The following is a 21,433-nucleotide window of genomic DNA, read 5'->3' as shown; positions in this document are numbered from 1 at the left end:
CATATCACGATATAGGTCATTCATATCACCATGACGATACATATCATGATAAAGGTCATTCGTATCACGGTAACGATACATATCATGATATAGGTCATTCGTATCACGGTAACGATACATATCACGATATAGGTCATTCATATCACCATAACGATACATATCACGATATAGGTCATTCATATAATGATACATATCATGATATAGGTCATTCGTAGCACGATAACGATACATATCACGATATAGGTCATACATATCACCATAACGATACATATCACAATATAGCACATTTTCTGTAAATTCAATTAATAAATAGTTTATACTAAATGATCACGAGGAAAGGCCTATTTCTTATTACGTTTTGAATTATATACTTGACTAATAAAAGGAACAGAAAATCATATTTGATTATTTTTCTCCTTTGCGCAAATTTTCAGTTAAGTAACAAAATATCCATCCATTATGCAAAGCACTTATCCTACTCAGGGTCGTGGGGATGCTGGAGCCTATCCCAGCGGTCATTGGGCGGCAGGCGGGGAGACACCCTGGACAGGCCGCCGCCAGGCCATCACAGGGCCCACACACACACCGAAGGACAGTTTAGTACGGCCTATTCACCTGACCTACATGTCTTTGGACTGTGGGAGGAAACCGGAGCCCCCGGAGGAAACCCACGCAGACACGGGGAGAACATGCAACCTCCACACAGAGGACGACCCCCAAGGTTGGACTGACCCGGGGGCTCGAACCCAGAACATTCTTGCAAGCATGTACGGGCGGCACTGCGCCACCATGCCGCCCGTAACAAAGTATTTATAACCGGTTATTTTCTTGCCCGGTGTGGGATTCGATACGGGGTGTACCGCACCACAAGGCGACATCACTAACCGCTCGGCTAAAGGGTCAGACCCGTTAGCTAGGGGCTAATGTGTCTTATTAGTAGTTTACAGTCGTCACCCTCCCCGGAAGCGCGCCCTCGCGCTTTGTTATTCCCGCGCTCCGAAGAGACTTCTGAGGATCTGCACACTTCCGGATCCCACCGCTGCCACCAATGTAAGCGGTTATTTTCTTGCCCGGTGCGGGATTTGATACGGGGTGTACTACACCACAAGGCGACATCACCAACCGCTCGACTAAAGGGTCAGACCCGCTAACGGGTCTTATTAGTAGTTTACACTATGAATTTATGTATTCTCCCTCTTCTTCTAAAGACTTGTTCCATATCTTCTTCATGGGTTATTGTTTTGGTGTCATTGTGTATTAAGAATTCTGGGCTTGCGGAATTTAGTGCCGGATCAACAAAGTCCTGCAGATCCTGAGCTTTGGTCAAGGTTTTGATCTCTTTGTTATTTTCCAATTCTTTCCAGGCGCTACGTCCGCCCCGTGTCTCATATTCATCTTTCCAGCCATCTTCTACATCCGCATTGTGCCCAAAGAAGAGGAGCCTATGCGCTCTACCCCCAAAATCCTGGTGAGTTCAGTGCAGGTCATTCAGTTTATAGGAACGTAGAAAAAATAAAATCCAACATTTGAAGCTGATTTCTAACAACTAACATTGAAACACAGGCACAACTAAGCTCCCAATTAAACAATTAAGTACATTTAAGAACTGGACTTAAAAAGGTGCCACAGTTGTCCCCGTCATTTTAAAACGTCTATGTGGGCGGTGACCGCGTGCCTATGGGGGTAAGGTAGTTTTCATAATATCACATAATGAGCAGGTCTCGACTCCTAGACACCTTTATTGCAGCCGAGGGTTGCTTCTGACGTGTCAGTACGAGTTGTGCTTGCCTGGAGTCTGAACGCCAAGTTACCTCAACAAGACACGTTCCCCTCCCTCGCTCCCTCCCTGTGTTTCCTTTCAACTGTCAAGAGAACTTCCCCATGGGGTCCGCGGTGGTGTAGCGGTCTAAGCATCGGCTTTGTGTCGAAGCAGTTGCCCACCGGGGACCGAGGTTCGCGCCCCGGTCTCGTCAGATCCGGCTATGGCCGGACGCGATGAAGCAGCAATAATTGGCAGCGCTGTCTTCGGGAGGGAGTCTGCGTCTGCGTCTGCGTGTGCGTGCGCGTGCGCGTGCGCGTGCGGGGTGGGGGGGCCCGGAGTCGCCTTGTCCCGGAAGTGGGGAGGCGCCTCCTTCGAGACTGCCGGCCGGAGAGATGCCGTTGGCGAACGCACGCGCAGTACGAGGGTGGGTGTTTGAATTAAAATAGGGATCGATTGGCCGCTAAATTGGGAGAAAAAAGGGAAAACTCAGAAATGAATTTAAAAAAAAAAAAGAGAACTTCATCAAACCTGTCTACATTCGCAAAAAATAACATGCGGTTAGCTGCATTTCCACGGTTTGGAGACAAAGCAAGAGAGGCAAGACTGAGATGGTGTGGACATGGGTGGAGGAGAGATGCTGGGTATATTGGGAGAAGGATGCTGAATATGGAGCTGCCAGGGAAGAGGAGAAGAGGAAGGCCAAAGAGGAGGTTTATGGATGTGGTGAGGGAGGACGTGCAGGTGGCTGGTGTGACAGAGGAAGATGCAGAAGACAGGAAGAGATTGGAAACGGAAGATCCGCTGTGGCGCCCCCTAGCGGGAGCAGCTGGAAGTTGTAATAGTAGCAGCAGCAGTAGTAGTAGTAGTCGTGTTAGTAGTAGTAGAAGCAGTAGTAGCAGTAATAGTAGTGTTAGTAGTAGTAGTAGCAATAGTAGTAGTAGTAGTAGTAGCAGTAGTAGTAGTACCCCTGGTAGTAGTAGTAGTAGTAGCAATAGTAGTAGTAGTGGCAGTAGCAGTAGTACTAGCAGCAGCAGTAGTAGTAGCAGTAGTGATAGTATCAGTAGCGGTAGTAGCAGTAGTAGTAGAAGCAGTAGTAGTAGCAGTAGTAGTACCCGTGGTAGTAGAAGCAGTAGTGGTAGTAGTAATAGCAGTAGTGGTAGCAGCAGTAGCAGTAGTAATAGTAGTAGTAGTGGTAGTAGTACCCGTGGTAGTAGTAGCAGTAGTGGTAGTAGTAATAGCAGAAGTGGTAGTAGCAGCAGCAGCAGCAGTAGCAGCAGTAGTAGTAGTAGTAGTAGTAGTAGTAATAGTAGAAGCAGTAGTGGTAGTAGTAGTAGTACCTGTGGTAGTAGAAGCAGTAGTGGCAGTGGTAATAGCAGTAGTGGTAGTAGCAGCAGCAGCAGTAGCAGTAGTAGCAGTAGCAGTAGTAGCAGTAGCAGTAGTAGTAGTAGTAGTAGTAGCATTTCCATCAGATCTATTTAACCAACTCCAGGCCTGAATGTAGTTGGACGTGTCCTACGTCATGTGTCCATTCTCCAACACCCACAACAAAGATGGACCATTTTAAAATTAAGGGACAGCTCGTCATGTGATCAAATTATATTTGCATTGCTCTTTTCATCTGACGAATGCGTTTCCATTGCTCATTCAGCGTATAGACTCTTTCCTGAAGGGGGGCGTGTAGCCTTGTTGCGAGGTTTGGTGTTTCTCGTCAGCCTCTCCCCGTTCCAAACATCACATCTACTGGCCTGACGGGAGCCCATCACTCACTCACTCGTTCTCGTCCTCTCTTCTAGGCCGCCTGCTTTGCTGGGATAGGCTTCCTGTTCATGATCATGAGTCTCAGCTTTATCGTCATCGACTGGACATCAGGGGGCGGCAAAGCCAGCAGTGGTCACTAGGTCCCGCTCTGTGTACTTCTTCAGGTTTTTATATTGTCAGTTTAGATTTGTATGTATGTGAAATGCTTTTTTTTTTTTTTTGTTGTTTCAAACGGTATTTGGTGTTGACGATGCCCTGTCTCATCCCGTAGAAAGCACTGGCCACAGAGCAGGAGGGCTCTCCCTCTGGAGTAGCTCCACCTCTGAGGGCGTGGTGTTGTAGGTCCAGTCAAACTGTCAGCAACGTCCAGGCCCGTAGACTCTCTAAAGGAGTTGATGTTGCGTCCCTGAGCGGTGGTCCAGGTGCACAGAGACAGTTGGTGATGTTTGGAGGCTGTGCCTTGTTAGACTGATATGAGATAGAACATATATATATATATATATATATATATATATATACATACATACATACATACATACATATATATATATAGATAGATAGATTCTGAACCCAATAGCTCATTGTCTCTGTGCACTTGGCACTGCATTGTACACTTGGCTTGTGCATCTGCACCCCCCCCCCATATAAAACCATAATCAGCAAAGTCTCACTTAAAGCATAGAGTGAGTTCTGAGACCCCTTCCTGGTAGCTGTTTTTAATGATTCAGAAAAGCCATTCATTAAGGGACACGCGTCTCTATTATGATCTAAAAAAATCAATTTAAGTTATTCGGAAGGTTAGATTGTGATTATATTGTGAGTAATGATGGAGGAGATGTGGCGCGAAGAGCTCCTCCGTGGAGAGAGGTGACTTACTCAGTCTGGGAGCAGGGCCTTACTCAGTCTGGGAGCAGGGCCTCACTCAGTCTGGGAGCAGGGCCTCACTCAGTCTGGGAGCAGGGGCTTACTCAGCCTGGGAGCAGGGCCTTACTCAGTCTGGGAGCAGGGGGCGGAGCCACATGCAGCATGAGGAGTTTTACTGAATACGCAGCATTTCTGTCAGTTATGACATAGATATATGTATATATATTTTTTCATATTTACTCGACTGAAAAGCTCACGAGTTTGAGTTAACAGCAGGGATGGCCCTCAGCCGGTGCTTGTTGAGGCCATCAGTTTTAGAGCGGCGAGTTTTATTTTTCTATGAGTGGTCCGGGCCTTGCAGCTCGCGGCCCTCCGCAAAGGGAAGCTTGCGCGTGGCTTCGAGCTTCCTTGGTCAGCGTTACCGTCCGTGTACGCGGCCGTGACGAAGGCCTCTCAGAGCTCGGCCAGCCAAGCCAGCTGCGTCGGGCGGTCCGGGGGCGACGAGAGCGGACCCGTCGGTGTTCTCTCGGCTGGACGAGGACGCTCCGACGTGTCCTTTCGCACATTTCCTGAGAGTGAAATCAGAAATAACCAAAATATGTGTGAAACCGCAGGGCCCCGTCGTGCGGTGGGTGGCGCTAGTCTGGTGTCTGTAAATGCCGCTGACAAGCTGAGAAGGTGGTGAAACTGTGCCGTGGGCGTCCAGACAGGTGGCCGCCGTCGCCTTGACGACTCACAAAGCGGACGGTTAGCCACACAGCGCCGTCGCCTGACAAGCACAGCGTCCTCTTCTGTGCAGATGATCCCCACACGGTCTGCAGGAGGGACGGACACCGTTTAAGGGAGCGTCACTTCATATGATTAAGTACAAGATAAATACACTCAGAGACTCTAAAGAAAATGTCAGGAGCGTTAGCAACGTGTCTGTAATGTTTTACAAGGACGTTTCCTCAAACTAGTACTTGAAGTAGACTTTCCCGTGCATCTTCTACGACTCTGTTGCGGAAGCCTCCCCCTTCAGTTCCAGGCCCTCCGCGTCCTCTCCGCCGTGGGAGGCGCACCCCTAATTCAGTGGATGTGAACTCTATGGGGCTTGTCTCACGTGTTAAAGAAAACGTGTCTCCGGCGTGTTTGACTCGTAGTGCTTCTGTACATGTGTACTTGGACCGGGTGTACAACTGAAGTGTTAAGTCTCTCGCATTCGTACACGAGCTGTTGTTTTATACTCGATACTCACTGCTTGGCCAGGCAAATGATTTGAATCTGATCAGATGACCACAGATGTGAGATCGAAAAGCCTGCTGACAGCTCAGTTCATCGGTCTCGTTCCTGTCTTTTTTGTTTGTTTGTTTGTTTTTTTTGGTTCCAGTCGTTGACTTTGTCGGCCACGAGTCAGGGGCCTACTAGTCTGGCTCATTTCTAACACATCCCTGTGGCTGCTTTTGGGGATAAAGCACTAACACGTGGGGCTGCTTATGATCTGGTACCCCATTAAAATTGTAATTATTTGTATTATTTTGTCGTTACGTCCTATAATACCAGTGAGTGCTGTATATGAGTATTGTACAATTGTTATACGTGTTATGTTAAAGTGTCACACTCAGTGGTGGAGTACAGCAAACCCGTTTTAATTTTTTGTTTTTTTCCATTTAATTATTTACTGAAACTCAGTGGTTTGCATGTACCAGTATAAAACAAGTGTTATCGTCACATCAGACACTGGGACAGAACCTCATGTAGACATTATTTAAACCTTCAAACAATGCACAATCACACACACACACACACACACACACACACACACACAGACACACACAACTCAAACAAACAGACCATCATACACCATTAGAGCTGCAATCCTGAAGATGCTCGTCTTCTTAGGGGTGTTTATTGACACTGTGGTAATTGCGCCAGGGGTTGGTTTTTTCCCCCTCTCCAAATCCCGGAGAGCCTTCTGAAATGAAGCGGATTGGCCAGGGCCGTTGTGTTGGTTCTTCGCCCCTCATCAAACAGAACTTGGACGAACCCTGGGTTTTAGCTGTTGTTGTTGTAACGTCCGCCGGGAAACATCTTCCATGAAATTGGTCTTCCGCATCTGGTCGCCGTTCAGACGGCGTGCCTGGCTTACTTCGTTCCGCGTGCGGCTGCTGAGGTGAAAACACAAAACGCTGCACGCCGCACAATTTCTCCAAGAGAGCCCTGCCAGACACGGTAGCCATTAAACCGAGCAACCCAGCTGTGTTTCAAACGCACCAGCAACATCACAAGTGTCAAAAAAAGACATTACTGTATGTGTTGTACATTTTCAGGATTGTAGCTTTAAGTGATCTCTGTAGTATTTGGTACAGTGGGTTCTTGTTTATTACCTTAAGTTGTTGGTTGTTGTTTTTTTTTTTTAAAACACTTTTGGAGAGTCCAATCAGTGTAATGCACACCTCTTTTTGTTACACTGCAAATACATAAAGCACAACAAACACTTTAAAACATCAACAAAGCAGCAAACGCAGCAATTGTAGAGATTATGATAACGACTGGTATAAAATGTTGACCTCTGTGATAACCTCTGACGTTTTGGCTAGTCTTGTATCCTAATGACGTCATGATCCTGAATATTAACATATTAAATATTGACAGTGCGCATTTATAAATAATGTATATAAATGTAAGCCCTTTATATTCTATATCTACATCTAGTTTGTATAATGTAAATAGGAGATACAGTTTTAGTCTGATTGAAATTATAAATGTAATCATTTTTAAAGTGCTTTCAAACCCTTTTGCCCTTCAAGTTATGTTTCTATTTTCTTGTATCTCTATATATTTTAATACATTGCTGGCAGGTATTGTACTGTAAACAGTGTTGCAAATAAAGATAATAAGAATCAGAATCACTTTGTCATTTCGTTTCATGCACTTGTTGCGCACATGAAATGAAACGAAACAAGACAAAAACACACATCAAACAACCACAAGAACACATATATCCAAACTAACACATATATCTAAACTAACACACATATCCAAACTAACACACATATCCAAACTAACACACATATCCAAACTAACACATATATCTACACGAGCACATATATCTACACTAACACATATATCTACACTAGCACATATATCCAAATAACACATTTATCCACACTAACACATATATCCAAACTAACACATATATCCAAACTCACACATTTATCCACACTAACACACATATTCAAACTCACACATTTATCTAAACTAACACATAGATCCAAACTAACACATATATCTAAACTAACACATATATCCAAACTAACACATATATCCAAACTAACACATATATCCAAACTAACACATTTATCCAAACTAACACATATATCTACACTAGCACATATATCCAAACTAACACATATATCTAAACTAACACATATATCCAAACTAACACATATATCCAAACTAACACATTTTTTCAAACTAACACACATATTCAAACTCACACATTTATCTAAACTAAAACATCTATCTAAACTAACACATATATCTAAACTAACACATATATCTAAACTAACACATATATCCAAACTAACACATATATCCAAACTAACACATTTATCCAAACTAAAACATATATCTAAACTAACACATAGATCCAAACTAACACATTTATCTACACTAACACATTTATCCAAACTAACACATATATCTACACTAACACATATATCTAAACTAACACATATATCCAAACTAACACATATATCCAAACTAGCACATTTATCCAAACTAACACATATATCTACACTAGCACATATATCCAAACTAACACATATATCTAAACTAACACATATATCCAAACTAACACATATATCCAAACTAACACATTTTTTCAAACTAACACACATATTCAAACTCACACATTTATCTAGACTAAAACATCTATCTAAACTAACACATATATCTAAACTAACACATATATCCAAACTAACACATATATCCAAACTAACACATTTATCCAAACTAAAACATATATCTAAACTAACACATAGATCCAAACTAACACATTTATCTAAACTAACACATATATCCAAACTAACACATTTATCTACACTAACACATTTATCCAAACTAACACATATATCTACACTAACACATATATCTAAACTAACACATATATCCAAACTAACACATATATCCAAACTAACACATATATCCAAACTAACACATATATCTAAACTAACACATATATCCAAACTAACACATATATCTACACTAACACATTTATCCAACCAACACATATATCTACACTAACACATTTATCTAAAAAAAAAAAAAAAAAAACACTGTCCAGGAGAAGGAACGCCAGCCAGGATGCTGTCAGAACTTCCAGTCTGCGTGGGCTAGCAGTTAGCTTAGCCTGCCCCGCTTCCGCGTCCTGTCAGACCGCCCTCTGTGTTTCCTCTTCGGGCGCAGCTCCAGGTGGGGCCGTGGTCCCTGGGCCCACAGGACGCAGCAGACCAGGCTCTCCCAGCTGATCCAGCACCAGCTGCCCCAGCTGATCCAGCACCAGCTCTCCCAGCCGATCCAGCACCAGCTCCCCCAGCTGATCCAGCACCAGCTCTCCCAGCCACCAAATCCGGTACTGGGTGAGGCCGCCTCACACGTGAATTTGCCCCGCCATCTTAACGTCAAGGTAACGTCATGTTGGACATCTTTTCCAACGATGACCACTGCTCGTTTTTTTTTTTTTTCACTCATTTGAGCTTCATTTGAAATATTTTACGAAACGGACGCTTGAGCGTTTCCCCCTGTGATGGCCCGGCGGCCTGTCCAGGGTGTCTCTCCGCCTGGCGCCCAGTGACTGCTGGGATAGGCTCCAGCATGCCCGCCACCCTGAGAGCGGGACGAGCGGTTTGGATGATGGATGCAACGGGTGGGAAGCTCGAGTGCACGAAACCGGCTTCAACTCGTAGTTGTAGGTCTGTTACGGTCCACAAGGTGTCGCTGTGGATCTAAATAGAGAAGTGGCCATACCTGCCGTCAGCTGAGACCGAAGAAGTCACTTAGACGAGTGACGAAGAGGTTTCTGTCAATAGACGTTGTGTCCGGAGGAACTGATCCTACTTTCTGATTTCCTCACCTGGACTACTGAGCATGCGCCAGGGCAAGCAGACGCAGCACGAACTACAACAGGCAGTTCCGCCCAAGCAATCTGATTGGTCAACTAAAACATTTAGAACGCGACCAAACCAGCATGACAGCGCACCTCGCCGTGCTCGAATGAAGCATGACGCATCACTACTAATATTACTCCGCCATTGACGGTAAAGCACACCCTCGAGTGTAAGGGTTACCAACAAAATAAGATAAAATCAAAATGTGTTCATATTTTGGGGCAATTTGCTCCCCCCCCCCTCTCTCTCTAAAAAAAACGTTTTGCAAGCCTTATCTCCATTTTCTTGGAACTACTTGGGATCTGACTAATACAGTTAGTCAAGTCAGTGGACTCCTATGTAATGAAAGCTGATCTAGTACCCCAGCAAGTATGCTGACCCTTAGTAACGACCTAGAAACAGGGACGATTTCCAGTCACAGTTGAGTCAACGAGCCAATTTGAGCTAATCCCAAATTGGACAATACCACACGAGTAGACACAAAAGTGATTTGCTGGCTCAAGACTGTCTGACCTTAATTACAGAAGTGGGCACAAGCACCTTTGCTCCTCCCTTGCAACAAATAGTATACGTGAAGTTTATTTTAGTAAGTAAACTTTAAGTAAACGTCGAGTTCAATTAAAGTTCTAGTAGTATACTTGTATTCATTCCATCCATCCATCCATCCAGTCATCCATTCATCCATCCATCCATCCATCCATCCATCCATCCATCCAGTCATCCATCCATCCATTATCCGAACCGCTTATCCTGCTGTCAGGGTGGCGGGAATGCTGGAGCCTATCCCAGCAGTCACTGGGCGGCAGGCGGGGAGACACCCTGGACAGGCCGCCAGGCCGTCACGTGTAAGTATACTTAAGTATAATTTTGTTTAGTATATCTCTGATAAGTACTTAAAAAGTAAACTGAAAGTATACTCACTGATTTTTTTTGTTGTTAGTTTAAAATAAGCATCCTAATAGTACACTTGAATAAACCACTTCTTTTGTAAGGGTCGACAGCGTCACTGTCGTGCCAGTAATGACAGTAAAGCACACTCCCTCGTTTAATTCTGCTTAATTGTTTTGCTTTAGAACATAAAACTGTTTTATGTTTTTGGATGACTTGAAATATTCTGAAGCCCAGTAATTGAATCGCCGTCCACCGTCTACAGCCGTCTGACCGGAAGTAAGCGTGAACTAAACGTGACCTTTGCATGTATGCAGTGTCATATCTTCTATTGCTCTGAGCCAGAGGGCACGAGTTAAGAGGAAACGTGAGATTTGGGGTTATAATGGAGGATACACATATGGAAATGTCGCACAATAGCCTGCTTATTATGGCTGAGCGGTTTATCCACAGATCTAGATTTGTTAATGCCAGGCCGCTGTTCTTAGGCTTCACGAATGAATGAATGAATTGTAAGAAAGCGCCGACATGTATCCAAACCAAACAAGCTTCGACTATTGACAAAAACAGACCTATTGATCCCTTATTAGACTTCTCTCTTTTTGTGTTATTTTTTTAATTGTTTTGTGAGATACTAAAAGAGATGTAACAGCTCAGTCTGAGCTGTACTATTTGATAATTTGTTATTGCCGCGGCCAGCTTCGTTTATGTAATAAAAGGTATTCAAAAAAAAGAACTAAAAGGAAAACGTCGTTTTTCCTCCGCATCTTGGACTACGTTTCCCGTGGAGCACCGGGAGTGGGCGTGTCTTTCTGAAGGCTGCCACTGCCGAGCGGGCGAGCGGTCGGGGGGGCGGAGCCACTGCCGAGCGAGCGGGCGGGGGGGCGGAGCCACTGCCGAGCGACCGAGCGAGCGGACGAGCGGGGGGGGCGGAGCCCCCGCCGGGCGGGCGGAGGCGGAGGCGGCGCCAGCCCCGTCTTCCTCTCAGTCGGGACTCTTCAGAAACTTCACGCAGAGGCGAGTCGGGTGTGGTTACGAGCGTGTGATATCTCACCGGAGGGGGGGGACGAAAGGAAACGCAATAACGGCACCACAACTTGAAAAGCGACCCGCGAACCGGAGAGAAAACCGAGCCGAGGAGAAACCGGTCCAGTCCGCTCCCGCGGAGGGTTCATGAATGTAGGTCCGACGAGCCGCTGGCCACCCGGAGTCCGCCCGCTCGGTCTCAACAGCTGGGACGCTTCTGGCCCCGAACTTCGCCTTGTCCTTCCTTCCGCGGGGTGACCTGCGCGTGAGCGGTCGGCGGTGGACTTCCGCTCGTGTCTTGTCCAAAAAAAAAAAAAAAAATCTCCAACGTCGGGAAAAGTTTTTTTTCCCCAAAGTTTTCTCCCCCTCTTTTTCCCAGCTCGCTCGTCTCCCGCTGGAAGCCCCCCCTCCCGCAGACGTTGGCCTGCTGAGCGGACGGCGAGTCAGTCCTCTCGGTGTGTTGCGCGTTGTGTGGAAGTTGTCTTGTTGGGGGGAAACCGCGTTCAGCGCGCGTGACCGAATTTATTATTGTTTATTTCTTATTTTCCCGGCTTGGGTGTGTGTGTGTGTTGACTGTTCCCCCCTGTCTGGCGGATGAAATAAAACCGCGTCACGCTCGTCGAGTCTTGGAAGCAGAAGAAGAAAAAAGAAAAGGGGAAGTGTCCGAATTTGGCTCGAGGAGGAAAAGCGTTCCTTTCGGAGAATCGAGGCTCGCGGGTTCGAGGCTGCCCTCTCGCAGGAGACGAAGCCACGCATTTCTCCGGCGTTATCGGGAACCGGAAAGCAGCAGACCTGAAGCGCGCACTGGGAACCATGGGTTGTACAGTCAGCCAGGAAGATAAAGCCGCGGCCGAGAGGTCCAAGATGATCGACAAAAACCTCCGGGAGGATGGAGAGAAGGCGGCGAGGGAGGTGAAACTGCTGCTGTTGGGTAAGTAGTGTAACGCGGTTGTTTTCTTGCCCGGTGCGGGATTCGATACGGGGTGCAAGGCGACATCACTAACCGCTCGGCTAAAGGGCCGGACCCCTTAGCTAGGGGCTAATGTGTCTTATTTGTAGTTTACAGTAGGTTATAACCCACCTATGTCACGCCTGTGCGGCGGAGGGGGGCGAGGAAACACGGCCAACATGAGCGGTGGTCCCCCACCAGAAACACGACCCTGACCCCAGCACTGTTCACCAGCTTAGAGAGGCAGATGTTTAGATGGGAGTCGGTGGCTTGTGAAGAACCAGTCCACGTTCTCTCAGTGGAGGCCCTGTTAAGACCAAAGGGGACACTGGAAAGTGTGACTCCTCACTTGAACGCCCCAGTAAGGTTTGTTTTGACTCGAAACAGCTGGGGACCTTTCAGTTTTCTACCCGGGTCATTTGAAATGTAGTCGTTACTCTTAAACAAACCTTGTGTGGCCCTCCACTCAGCAGCCCACCATTGTGACCTTACCTGGCCTGACCCGTTCAGGGCATGTCCCGTTGCCGCTGGCCCGGTTAAAACACTTGGAAAATAAGCTCCTGAAAAACATGACCTGGAAACATGGCCAACATGAGCGGTGGCTACCACCAGAAACACGGTGCTGACCTCAGCACCGGTCACCATCTTAGGAAGTCAGATGTTAAGATGGGAGTCGGTGAATTATGAAGAACCAGTCAAAGTTCTTTCAGTGGAGGCCTTGTTAAAACCAAAGGGGACATTGGAGCATTCGGTGACTCCTCACCGAATGCTCCAGTAAGGTTTAGTTGAACTTGAAAACAGCTTGGGTTAAATTAAGCGGCCCTTTCAATTTTCTACCCCGGGTCATTTGAAATACAGTGCTACTCTTAAACAAACCTTGTGCGGCCCCCATTCAGCGGCCTGACATTGTGACCTTACCTGGCCCGACCTGAGCCGAGCTGTTTTTGGGACAAAACAAATAGGCATCATAAACACCACGTATGGTTGAAGTAGACGTCATGTTCAGTGCATGTCCCATTGCCACTGGCCCGGTTAGTACTTAGAAATTAAGCTCGTCAAAAACATTAGGTGGCTCAATGGCCATGCGGTGATAGTGGCCAGTGTCATTTGCCGGGGCAAATGTTCTTTGGGCGCTCTCTTTGCCCTGTTTTGTCCAGCATTGACAGACAGTAGCCGCCCTCCTCCTCCTCCTCCCCCGCCCATGTGTATTTTGCCTTTACTTCTGGCACTCAACAGCAACGATAAAGCTTAGCGTTGAGCAAGTTTTTAGACCAGTGAACTGCAGCGAAGGTCAAGACCCCGGGGTTTCGCTGTGGTTCAGCAACCCCGTCTTGGGAAATCCTTTGGCAGTCGTTGAACCCTGTGTCAGAATGTGCAGTCAAACTGTGTTCTGAGACGCATAACGGCTTGCCTTAAGTTCTGTTCTTGGCCGGGTGCTTGACATTATAGTATTCAACTTTTGTAGTAAGTGCTGTGGCGACAAGTGACTAATTTAAAAAAAATTTTTTTTTAGTAAAACTAAAAAGCCACACTAGTTCACTGAGATGTTAGACTTTACGGCAGAGGTGTCAATTGAAATAGTCTGATTTGCAGTGGCTTAGGCCCACCAGAGACACAGCGGTGTCTGGGTTGATAATGACGGTGCTACTGTTTGAACAGCTCTGTGTTCCCAGCACTGGCTAAAACACACCCATAGAGACAGACACACACACACACACACACACTCACACTCACAAGCCAGCAGCTGATGGCAAGCATTGCTCAGTATAAAACAAAGTGATTGGGGGCCCAGGTACTGAGATTTCCCACTTGTGTTTGTGGTAGCTTTACCTCTGAACAGGGTGGAGATTCCCACGAAAATGCATCATGCACTAAGTCACCGGGCCGAGTCCTGAAATACTACATTGGTAGACCATTGACTAGTTGTGATTGTCTTGTGATTTCAGGAACAAGTTTCATTGACTTTTTCAAAAACATTGTATGGGCTGTTGGCAAACCTCAAAAAACAAGGAAGTGGCAAGTTGTACTCTTAGATGTTTGCTCTTCTTATTGCATTTGTAGACTGTAGGTTAAAAGCTTTTTCTTGTGTCCGATGTTTCAAGCATTAATAATTGCACAGCGAACGCGGAGACTGTATTTTGCTTCGGACAGTGTTGACACGAGCTCATCGAATATTAATTCGGGGTTTAAATGCTCAGGATCCTTTGAAATTAAATTCAGACTCGATGCAGTGTAAACTATTTCAGCGCGTGCTATGTGCAACCAAACAGAGTCTGTGTGGACTAGAGAATGTGGAGAATTTTAGAGAAATTAGGAAAAAAGAGACTATCCTCTTGTCAAGGGTGCAGCCCTTGTTGAGATCTTTCCAGAGACATGCTTCACTTTTCAAGGACAGGGTTTGAAAGAATCAATACTTGGCGTGACCATATTGGTACAGCACTGTGGGGCCAAGTATCATTTGGTTATCTGTCATAACCTATGGCCATGAGCTTTGGGTAGTGACCAAAAGGGTGAGATCACAGAAACAAGCGGCCGACATGAGTTTCCTCCGTAGGGTGTCTGGGCTCAGCCTCAGAGATAGGGTGAGGAGCTCGGACATCCGGAGGGAGCTCGGAGCAGAGCCGCTGCTCCTTCGCGTTGAAAGGAGCCAGTTGAGGTGGTCCGGGCATCTGATTAGGATGCCTCCTGGGCACCTTCCTTTGGAGGTTTTCCCGGGGCACATCCAACTGGGGGGAGACCCCGGGGGCAGACCCAGAACTCGCTGGAGGGGGACTACATGTCCAATCTGACCTGGGAACGCCTTGGGATCCCCCAGGGTGAGCTGGAGGGCGTCGCTGGGGGAGAGGGACGTCTGGAGTGCCCTACTTAGCTCGCTGCCACCGCGAGCCGACCCCGGAGAAGTGGCTGATGATGAGATGAGACGTTATAACCTCCCATCGCTATATAAAGTACAGTCTGTTCTGTGTAATTGCCTGACTGTTTAAAGTGGGATTACACTGTGGAGAGCTGGCCAGCTGTGCATGCCACATATCACAAGTGTGTCTGTGAAAGCAACACTAAAGACAAAATAACGCCGCGATTCTACGGGTGAACACAAGCTGAGTCGTGTTTGTGTGTGTGTGTGTACGTGCACGTGTGTCCTCTTGACGTCTGTAGTTGGTTGGATGGTAGGTTCCTTACTTGCACCTCTGGTTAGAAGGCTAATTACACACCCCGCTCTGCACCGTAGCTTTCATATGGGTAATTACTGTCTGGTGTAGCATGTGGGGGGCTAAGAGGAATTTGCATTGGGGATCGGTATCACACGACCCAAAAGAAAAACCCTCCCTTCACTTGGCGCGGTGCAAAAACCTGCCCTGGCATGTGAAGGCAGCTCGCTAATAAAAACCCAGAGTATCTTGTGGCGGAAATGTGGGTTTTTTTTTTTAGAAGTGAACTCTAGACACCACCTATCAGAGAAGTAGTGCAGTTGTGGTGCGTTGTGAGTATGGCTTCTGTTGCACAATGGCTGCTAGGTTTGCTGTGTTTCTCCTCTTGATAATGCGTTCCTATCAAAGATGCCTACATTTAAAAAGGAGAGCCGTGTGAGCCATGCCGCGGGTTGCATAACATTTGAGAGATATGGCGCATGGGGAAATCTTCTCCTATGTGACCCATGGCGTTCTCAGCTGAAGAGCCCCCCAAACCTGTAGAGTGTTTGGCGAGGGGCGTGGTCGGAGGTGTGACGTCCAGCCCGGCGCTCGTGACCTCGCGCTAAGCGTCTCTCGGCCCTCTTGACATCCGCTGCAGGCTTTGGGGAAACCAGCAGGACGAGGGCGAAGAACGGCTTCGCTACTTCCTCCTCACGGCCACGGCGGGGATCTGCTGTCTAATAGAGCACGTCTTATGAAATACACCCACACACACACAGAGCCCTCCCTCCCTCCTCCTCCTCCCCCTCCCCCAAAGTAAATTGAAGAGGCTTGGGAGAAGTCGAAGTGCTGTGGGGTTTAAGATGAGGGACAGGCCCAGCTGGCTATTTATAGACGGATGTGAGGAAGTGGTGGACCTCTTTCCCCAACATCTCTGGCTCGGGGCCTTCCTTCCTTCTGACAGCTAATGCAGCCTGCTGCTTTACACGTCTCACCTGGTCCGAACAGCTGAACGGGCTCAGATAGTCCCATCGCTACTGCTTTCATTCGATTACAGAGGTGGCAAAAAGAAAAGAAGGCCGTGTCGGATTGTTTTGCCTCGTCGGTCGTCCCCGTGGGAATCCGTCGGTGGGCCTGACGTAGCCGCGAGGAGCGCCCGCCTCCAAGGCCTTGGCCTCGGAAGGCCTCGGCCTTTGCCGACACGAAACGCACATTCACCGGATTCCCTTTAGATTGCGGACTTTGACCGGCATCTAATCTTAAACTAGAGCTGCAATAAATTTTACTGCTCGCTTCAGTAAATCTTGTTCTTTTTTTTTCTTTTTTTTTTTCCATCAAAATTTCGAACCTCTTTCCAGTTCAGCTGGAATGGAAATTTTCTTTTTGGCAGCTTCGCTGCGCTTTAACTTTGTGTGAGAACGGCAGCACGGTTGTTGATGTGAACGTTTCTGAAGTGTTCACATGTGACACACACACCCACGCACGCACACACACACACACACACACACACACACACACACACACACACACACACACACACACACACACACACACACACACACACTTTTGTCATTGTTGATGTACAACATCAATTATGCCGTGTAGCCAGACATTGCATGCAGTTATGTAAATAGGTTGGCATGAGGGATGCATGTTCTCTGCAGCCACAGAACACAGGGATGCACAGCTCACTTATGAGTGTGTGTGTGTGTATGTGTGTATATATATATATATATATATATATATATATATATATATATATATATATATATATATACATACAGTGCATGGTGGAGAAATACTGGCAAAGTTGTGCACATTAAAAGAATCTGTGCACCAAATACGTGAGTAGGATTCAGGACCTGAAGTCCGCAGTCGAATCTGTGTTGTCTCTCTCTCTCTCTCTCTCTCTCTCTCTGTTGCTCTCTCTCTGTCGCTCTCTCTCTCTCTGTCGCTATCGCTCTCACTCTCTCTTTCTCTCCGTCGCTCTGTCTCTCTTGCTATCTCTCTCGCTCTCTCTTTCTCTCTCTCTTTCTCTCTCTCCGTCGGGGTCCTCCCTATGTTCCCCGGGTCCTATAGTCCCCGGGTCCTATGTTCCCCGCTTTGTATGAGACCGGGGAATATCGGACCTTTTTGTATACAGAGGGCCCTATATTCCCCACTTTTCCCCAAAAGGGTCCTATGTTCCCCGTTTTGTATGTGCAGGGGAACATAGGACCTTTCTTTATAAAAAGGGTCCTATGTTCCCCTAGGGCACCCGGGGAACATAGGACCCTTTTTATAAAGAAAGGTCCTATGTTCCCCGGTCAGCAGGTTTGACGCTGTTTGGCGCAAAAAGTGCATTTTCAATAATGCATTATTTAGGGCAGATTATTAAGAAGACAATGAATCATACGATTTCTATTTTTATATCACAAAAACGAATTCACAAAGTCCAGGTTGGCTAAAGTATGTGGAAACTTTAGACACTACACCAATTTCAATTTATTAGGCTATAGCTTACATTTGGGCGCATAACCCACCGCGGTAGTTCTCTGATATTTATGCGCGAAATGTGTCACTTACCGAGGAAAATGCGCCTCGCCGAGTAGGTGAGCTGGCTCGTCTGTGTCTGAATGTAATATAGTAAGCCTATGTTCCTTGAGCAACTGTACCCGGGCATAGCTCAGTCGGTAGAGCTCTCGCCTATGGATCGCAAGGTCGTGAGTTCGATCCCGGGTGCCGCCAACTCAGCGTATGAGTAGCACATTGTGCGAGAAGTGCTGGGAGCTGAGGATAGGTGTTGTGTTCCGTCCTCAGCAGTCCATCTCCCAGAGGTCTAGCGCATTGTACCAGGGATAGACTCCTGCAAAAGCTGGCTGATACCGACAAGAGGCCAATTCCGACCCACTTCTTCTATGTTCCCTAGAAAGCCGTCGTTCCCATTATAACCACACCAGCTTATTGGGAAAAGCATCTGACAGATATTAGATAGAAACCATCTGCTCAGTAAGGCCCTTTAAGCATCATAATTGTAATGATAATAATAATAACATAATAATAACAATAATTGTCATGTACCGGTTCTGCATGTAAGGGCACCCGTATGTATGTGACGTCACCTGTTGACGTGGGAGAAGCGCGAGGAATATTGTTCGGGCAGTCTTGCAATACGGTGGAATAAAGCAAGCCACGTTAGGCATTGTGTAATAACGGTGTGCCTGATCATTTATAATCAATGACACCTAAATAAGCATATAGGTGGGAATAACGGATCAGAACAATAATAAGGATAATAATAATAGCGTAATAATAATGATGATGATGATAATAATAATAATAAGGATAATAATAACAATATAGCCTTATATTAGAAATGCTAAAAATCGGGTAATTGAAATATTTATAATTATAAAGTAGGCTAATAAGGCATGGTAATAACAATAAAATAATAACAATATCTGCCTGGTCTCTTAAGATTCTAAGATGCTGTATGCTACAGAAATAACGGGACATGGGCCTAGGCTAATGAATACGCCTTTTTGACAAAATATGAATGAAAGGCTAATCAACAACGCTAAAGCTGAATCACAAAACACATATTGCTCGAAAAATAATTTATAAATAGCCAAATGCACACATGATTTCGAGTTTGGAAATATTTAAGACTTGTCGTGGATGTGTGGTCATCTGCACGCAAGTTTCCTGGCGTTCTAAACCACATGATCAAAATTCACCAATGTCTAAACCGCCCGCCAACTTGCAACAATTTGCAACAATCGGTTGTTATCGGTGATAACTCGTGGACTCACTGTCATGTGCTTACTAGCCTACAAGAAGACAAACAATGGCGATAGTTATGGATGGTGATCGAGGGGGCAAAGTGTTGGTACATGAGAACTTCAGATATCAGAAGCACCGCACCAATCAAGACACCATTAGATGGAGGTGCTGGAGGTGGAACTGTAGAGTGCCGCTGATCACAAATAGATTTGAAGTGGAGGACGTGGATGCTAACATTATTGTGCACGATGTTGGGGAACACGTGCATCCCCCTGACGGAGAAATGGTGCACCGTGCAGAATTCCGACAGGGGGTGATTGCAGAAGTTGCGAGGGAGCCAACAGTCCCAATAAGAAGGATCTATAATGCGCAAAGGGTCCTGCAGCGTCGGCAATGTCAAATCCAGGGTTTTAGCCCCTCTTTGTTGAGTAGCCTAATGGACTAGGACTACTCATTTTGATTTTTTGAAGAAGAAAAAAGCCTTAACGTTAGGCTAGTTAGGCCTTGGAGATTTTTGTTTTAGACCATGCCTTTTCTGGGGGGCTTCTGCCATAGACCAACCCTTTTTCAGCCAAGCTTTTACTAGAAGCATTTTGTTATTAATAGCCTATTATCAGCATTACTATTGATAGTATTGTGCCTGTAATTGTTATTTTTTATTATGCCTCTTTTATAATTAGGCTATTATTATTATTATTATCATTATTAGGCTGTTATTATTATTATTATTATGTATTATTTCTTATTATTATTATTGGTATTATTACTATTACTATTATTATTATTATTATTATTATTATTATTAAAGAAGAACATCAAAGGATGTAAGGTAGCACTCATCAAATGAAAAAAAAAGACACAATTCTCTATTTTACCATTTCATTGTTTGGCATCAGTCATTAACTTGGCCGGGTGGTCTTCTTCAGAAACCTTAATGACTGATGCCAGACAATAAAATGGTGAAATAGAGGACTGCCTCTGTTATTTTCTTACCATTTGGTGAGTGTTACCTTACATCCTTTGATGTTCGTCTTTGATTCATGTTTTTGGTTTAGCACCTCCACAAGCCTTTAGTTTTTTGAGAAGCACATATTATTATTATTGGGCAATTAGCCTATTGTGTAAGGTAGGCGGCCCCCGTTGATGGATACTTTGTGCTGGTCCTAAATTTCAAGTCCTGGTCTAAGTTCTCTGCCTAAAAAGTTCATCATTAAAGTCTTTTTGAAAGAAAGTCTGCCAAGTGATTTAATATGGAAAACGAACTGCAAAGTAACAAGAAAGTGGCTGAAGTGTCCAGTGCTGTGCAAATTGAACTTTGAGCGAAGGTGGAAATGGCTAGGTTATACTGGTAGGCGGGCCTACTGCAAGACAAACTTGCGTTGGTTGCCGACTGTCCATGCTGAGCCGGAGAGCCAACTAACTAGGCCTACTGCAGTAAATATTGGTAAGAAATAACAATAAAGCAAATTACAGCCTCCTCTATAGGCCGAATTTGGATACACACTCAAGGTGGCCTGCGATATACAACAGCCAACAATGGTAATACGGCCTAATTTAATCAGCGGAGGAATAGATTATCGTAGCCTACATCTCAGCCTTGACCCCAGTTTTTATTATTTTGGACCCGTTAAGGAAATTAATTTGCAAAAAGGGTTCTAAGTTCCCCGGTTTGTTCCTCGATTGGCAATAGCGGGGAATATAGGACCCTTTATTTGGAAAAAGGTCCTATGTTCCCCTGGAAACAGCGGGGAATATAGGACCCTTTTTCCAAAAGAGGGTCCTATGTTCCCCGGTGTCTATTGCAACGGGGATTATAGGACCTTTTTAGGGGAAAACGGGGAATATGGGACCCTTTTTTTTCGAAAGGGTCCTATGTTCCCCGATCGGGGAACATAGGACCCGGGGAATATAGGACCCGGGGACTATAGGCACGGCCCCTCTCCGTCACTCTGTCTCTCTTGCTCTCTCTCGCTCGCTGTCTCTCTTTCTCTCTCTCTCACTCGCTTGCTCTCTGTCGCTCTCTCTCTGTCGCTCTCTCTCTCTTGCTCTCTCTCTGTCGCTCTGTCTTTGTCGCTATCACTCTCACTCTCTCTCTGTCGCTCTGTCTCGCTATCTCTCTCGCGCTCTCTTTCTCTGTCGCTCT

The 21,433-nt window shown here is 45.9% G+C and overlaps 2 protein-coding genes across 2 annotated transcripts in view; both read left to right on the top strand.

The window, feature by feature from the left end:
- LOC130108489 (sodium-coupled neutral amino acid transporter 3-like) overlaps positions 1-3,953 on the top strand; it is an 84,158-nt gene extending 80,205 nt beyond the window's left edge. The window contains exons 15-16 of the mRNA XM_056275441.1: positions 1,365-1,468; positions 3,556-3,953. Of these exons, the coding sequence (XP_056131416.1) occupies positions 1,365-1,468; positions 3,556-3,660 (209 nt within the window). The 3' untranslated portion in view covers positions 3,661-3,953. The remainder of the gene's footprint in view (positions 1-1,364; positions 1,469-3,555) is intronic.
- Positions 3,954-11,399: 7,446 nt separating this feature from the next.
- Positions 11,400-21,433, top strand: part of LOC130107907 (guanine nucleotide-binding protein G(i) subunit alpha-2-like) — a 122,474-nt gene continuing 112,440 nt past the window's right edge. The window contains exon 1 of the mRNA XM_056274706.1: positions 11,400-12,379. Within this exon, the coding sequence (XP_056130681.1) occupies positions 12,262-12,379 (118 nt within the window). The 5' untranslated portion in view covers positions 11,400-12,261. The remainder of the gene's footprint in view (positions 12,380-21,433) is intronic.

The sequence above is a fragment of the Lampris incognitus genome, chromosome 2 (assembly GCF_029633865.1).
Source record: "Lampris incognitus isolate fLamInc1 chromosome 2, fLamInc1.hap2, whole genome shotgun sequence".
In the NCBI taxonomy this organism is placed as follows: Eukaryota; Metazoa; Chordata; class Actinopteri; order Lampriformes; family Lampridae; genus Lampris; species Lampris incognitus.
Note: the sequence above shows the minus strand (reverse complement) of the source record. Positions and strands in the feature narration are given on the sequence as shown.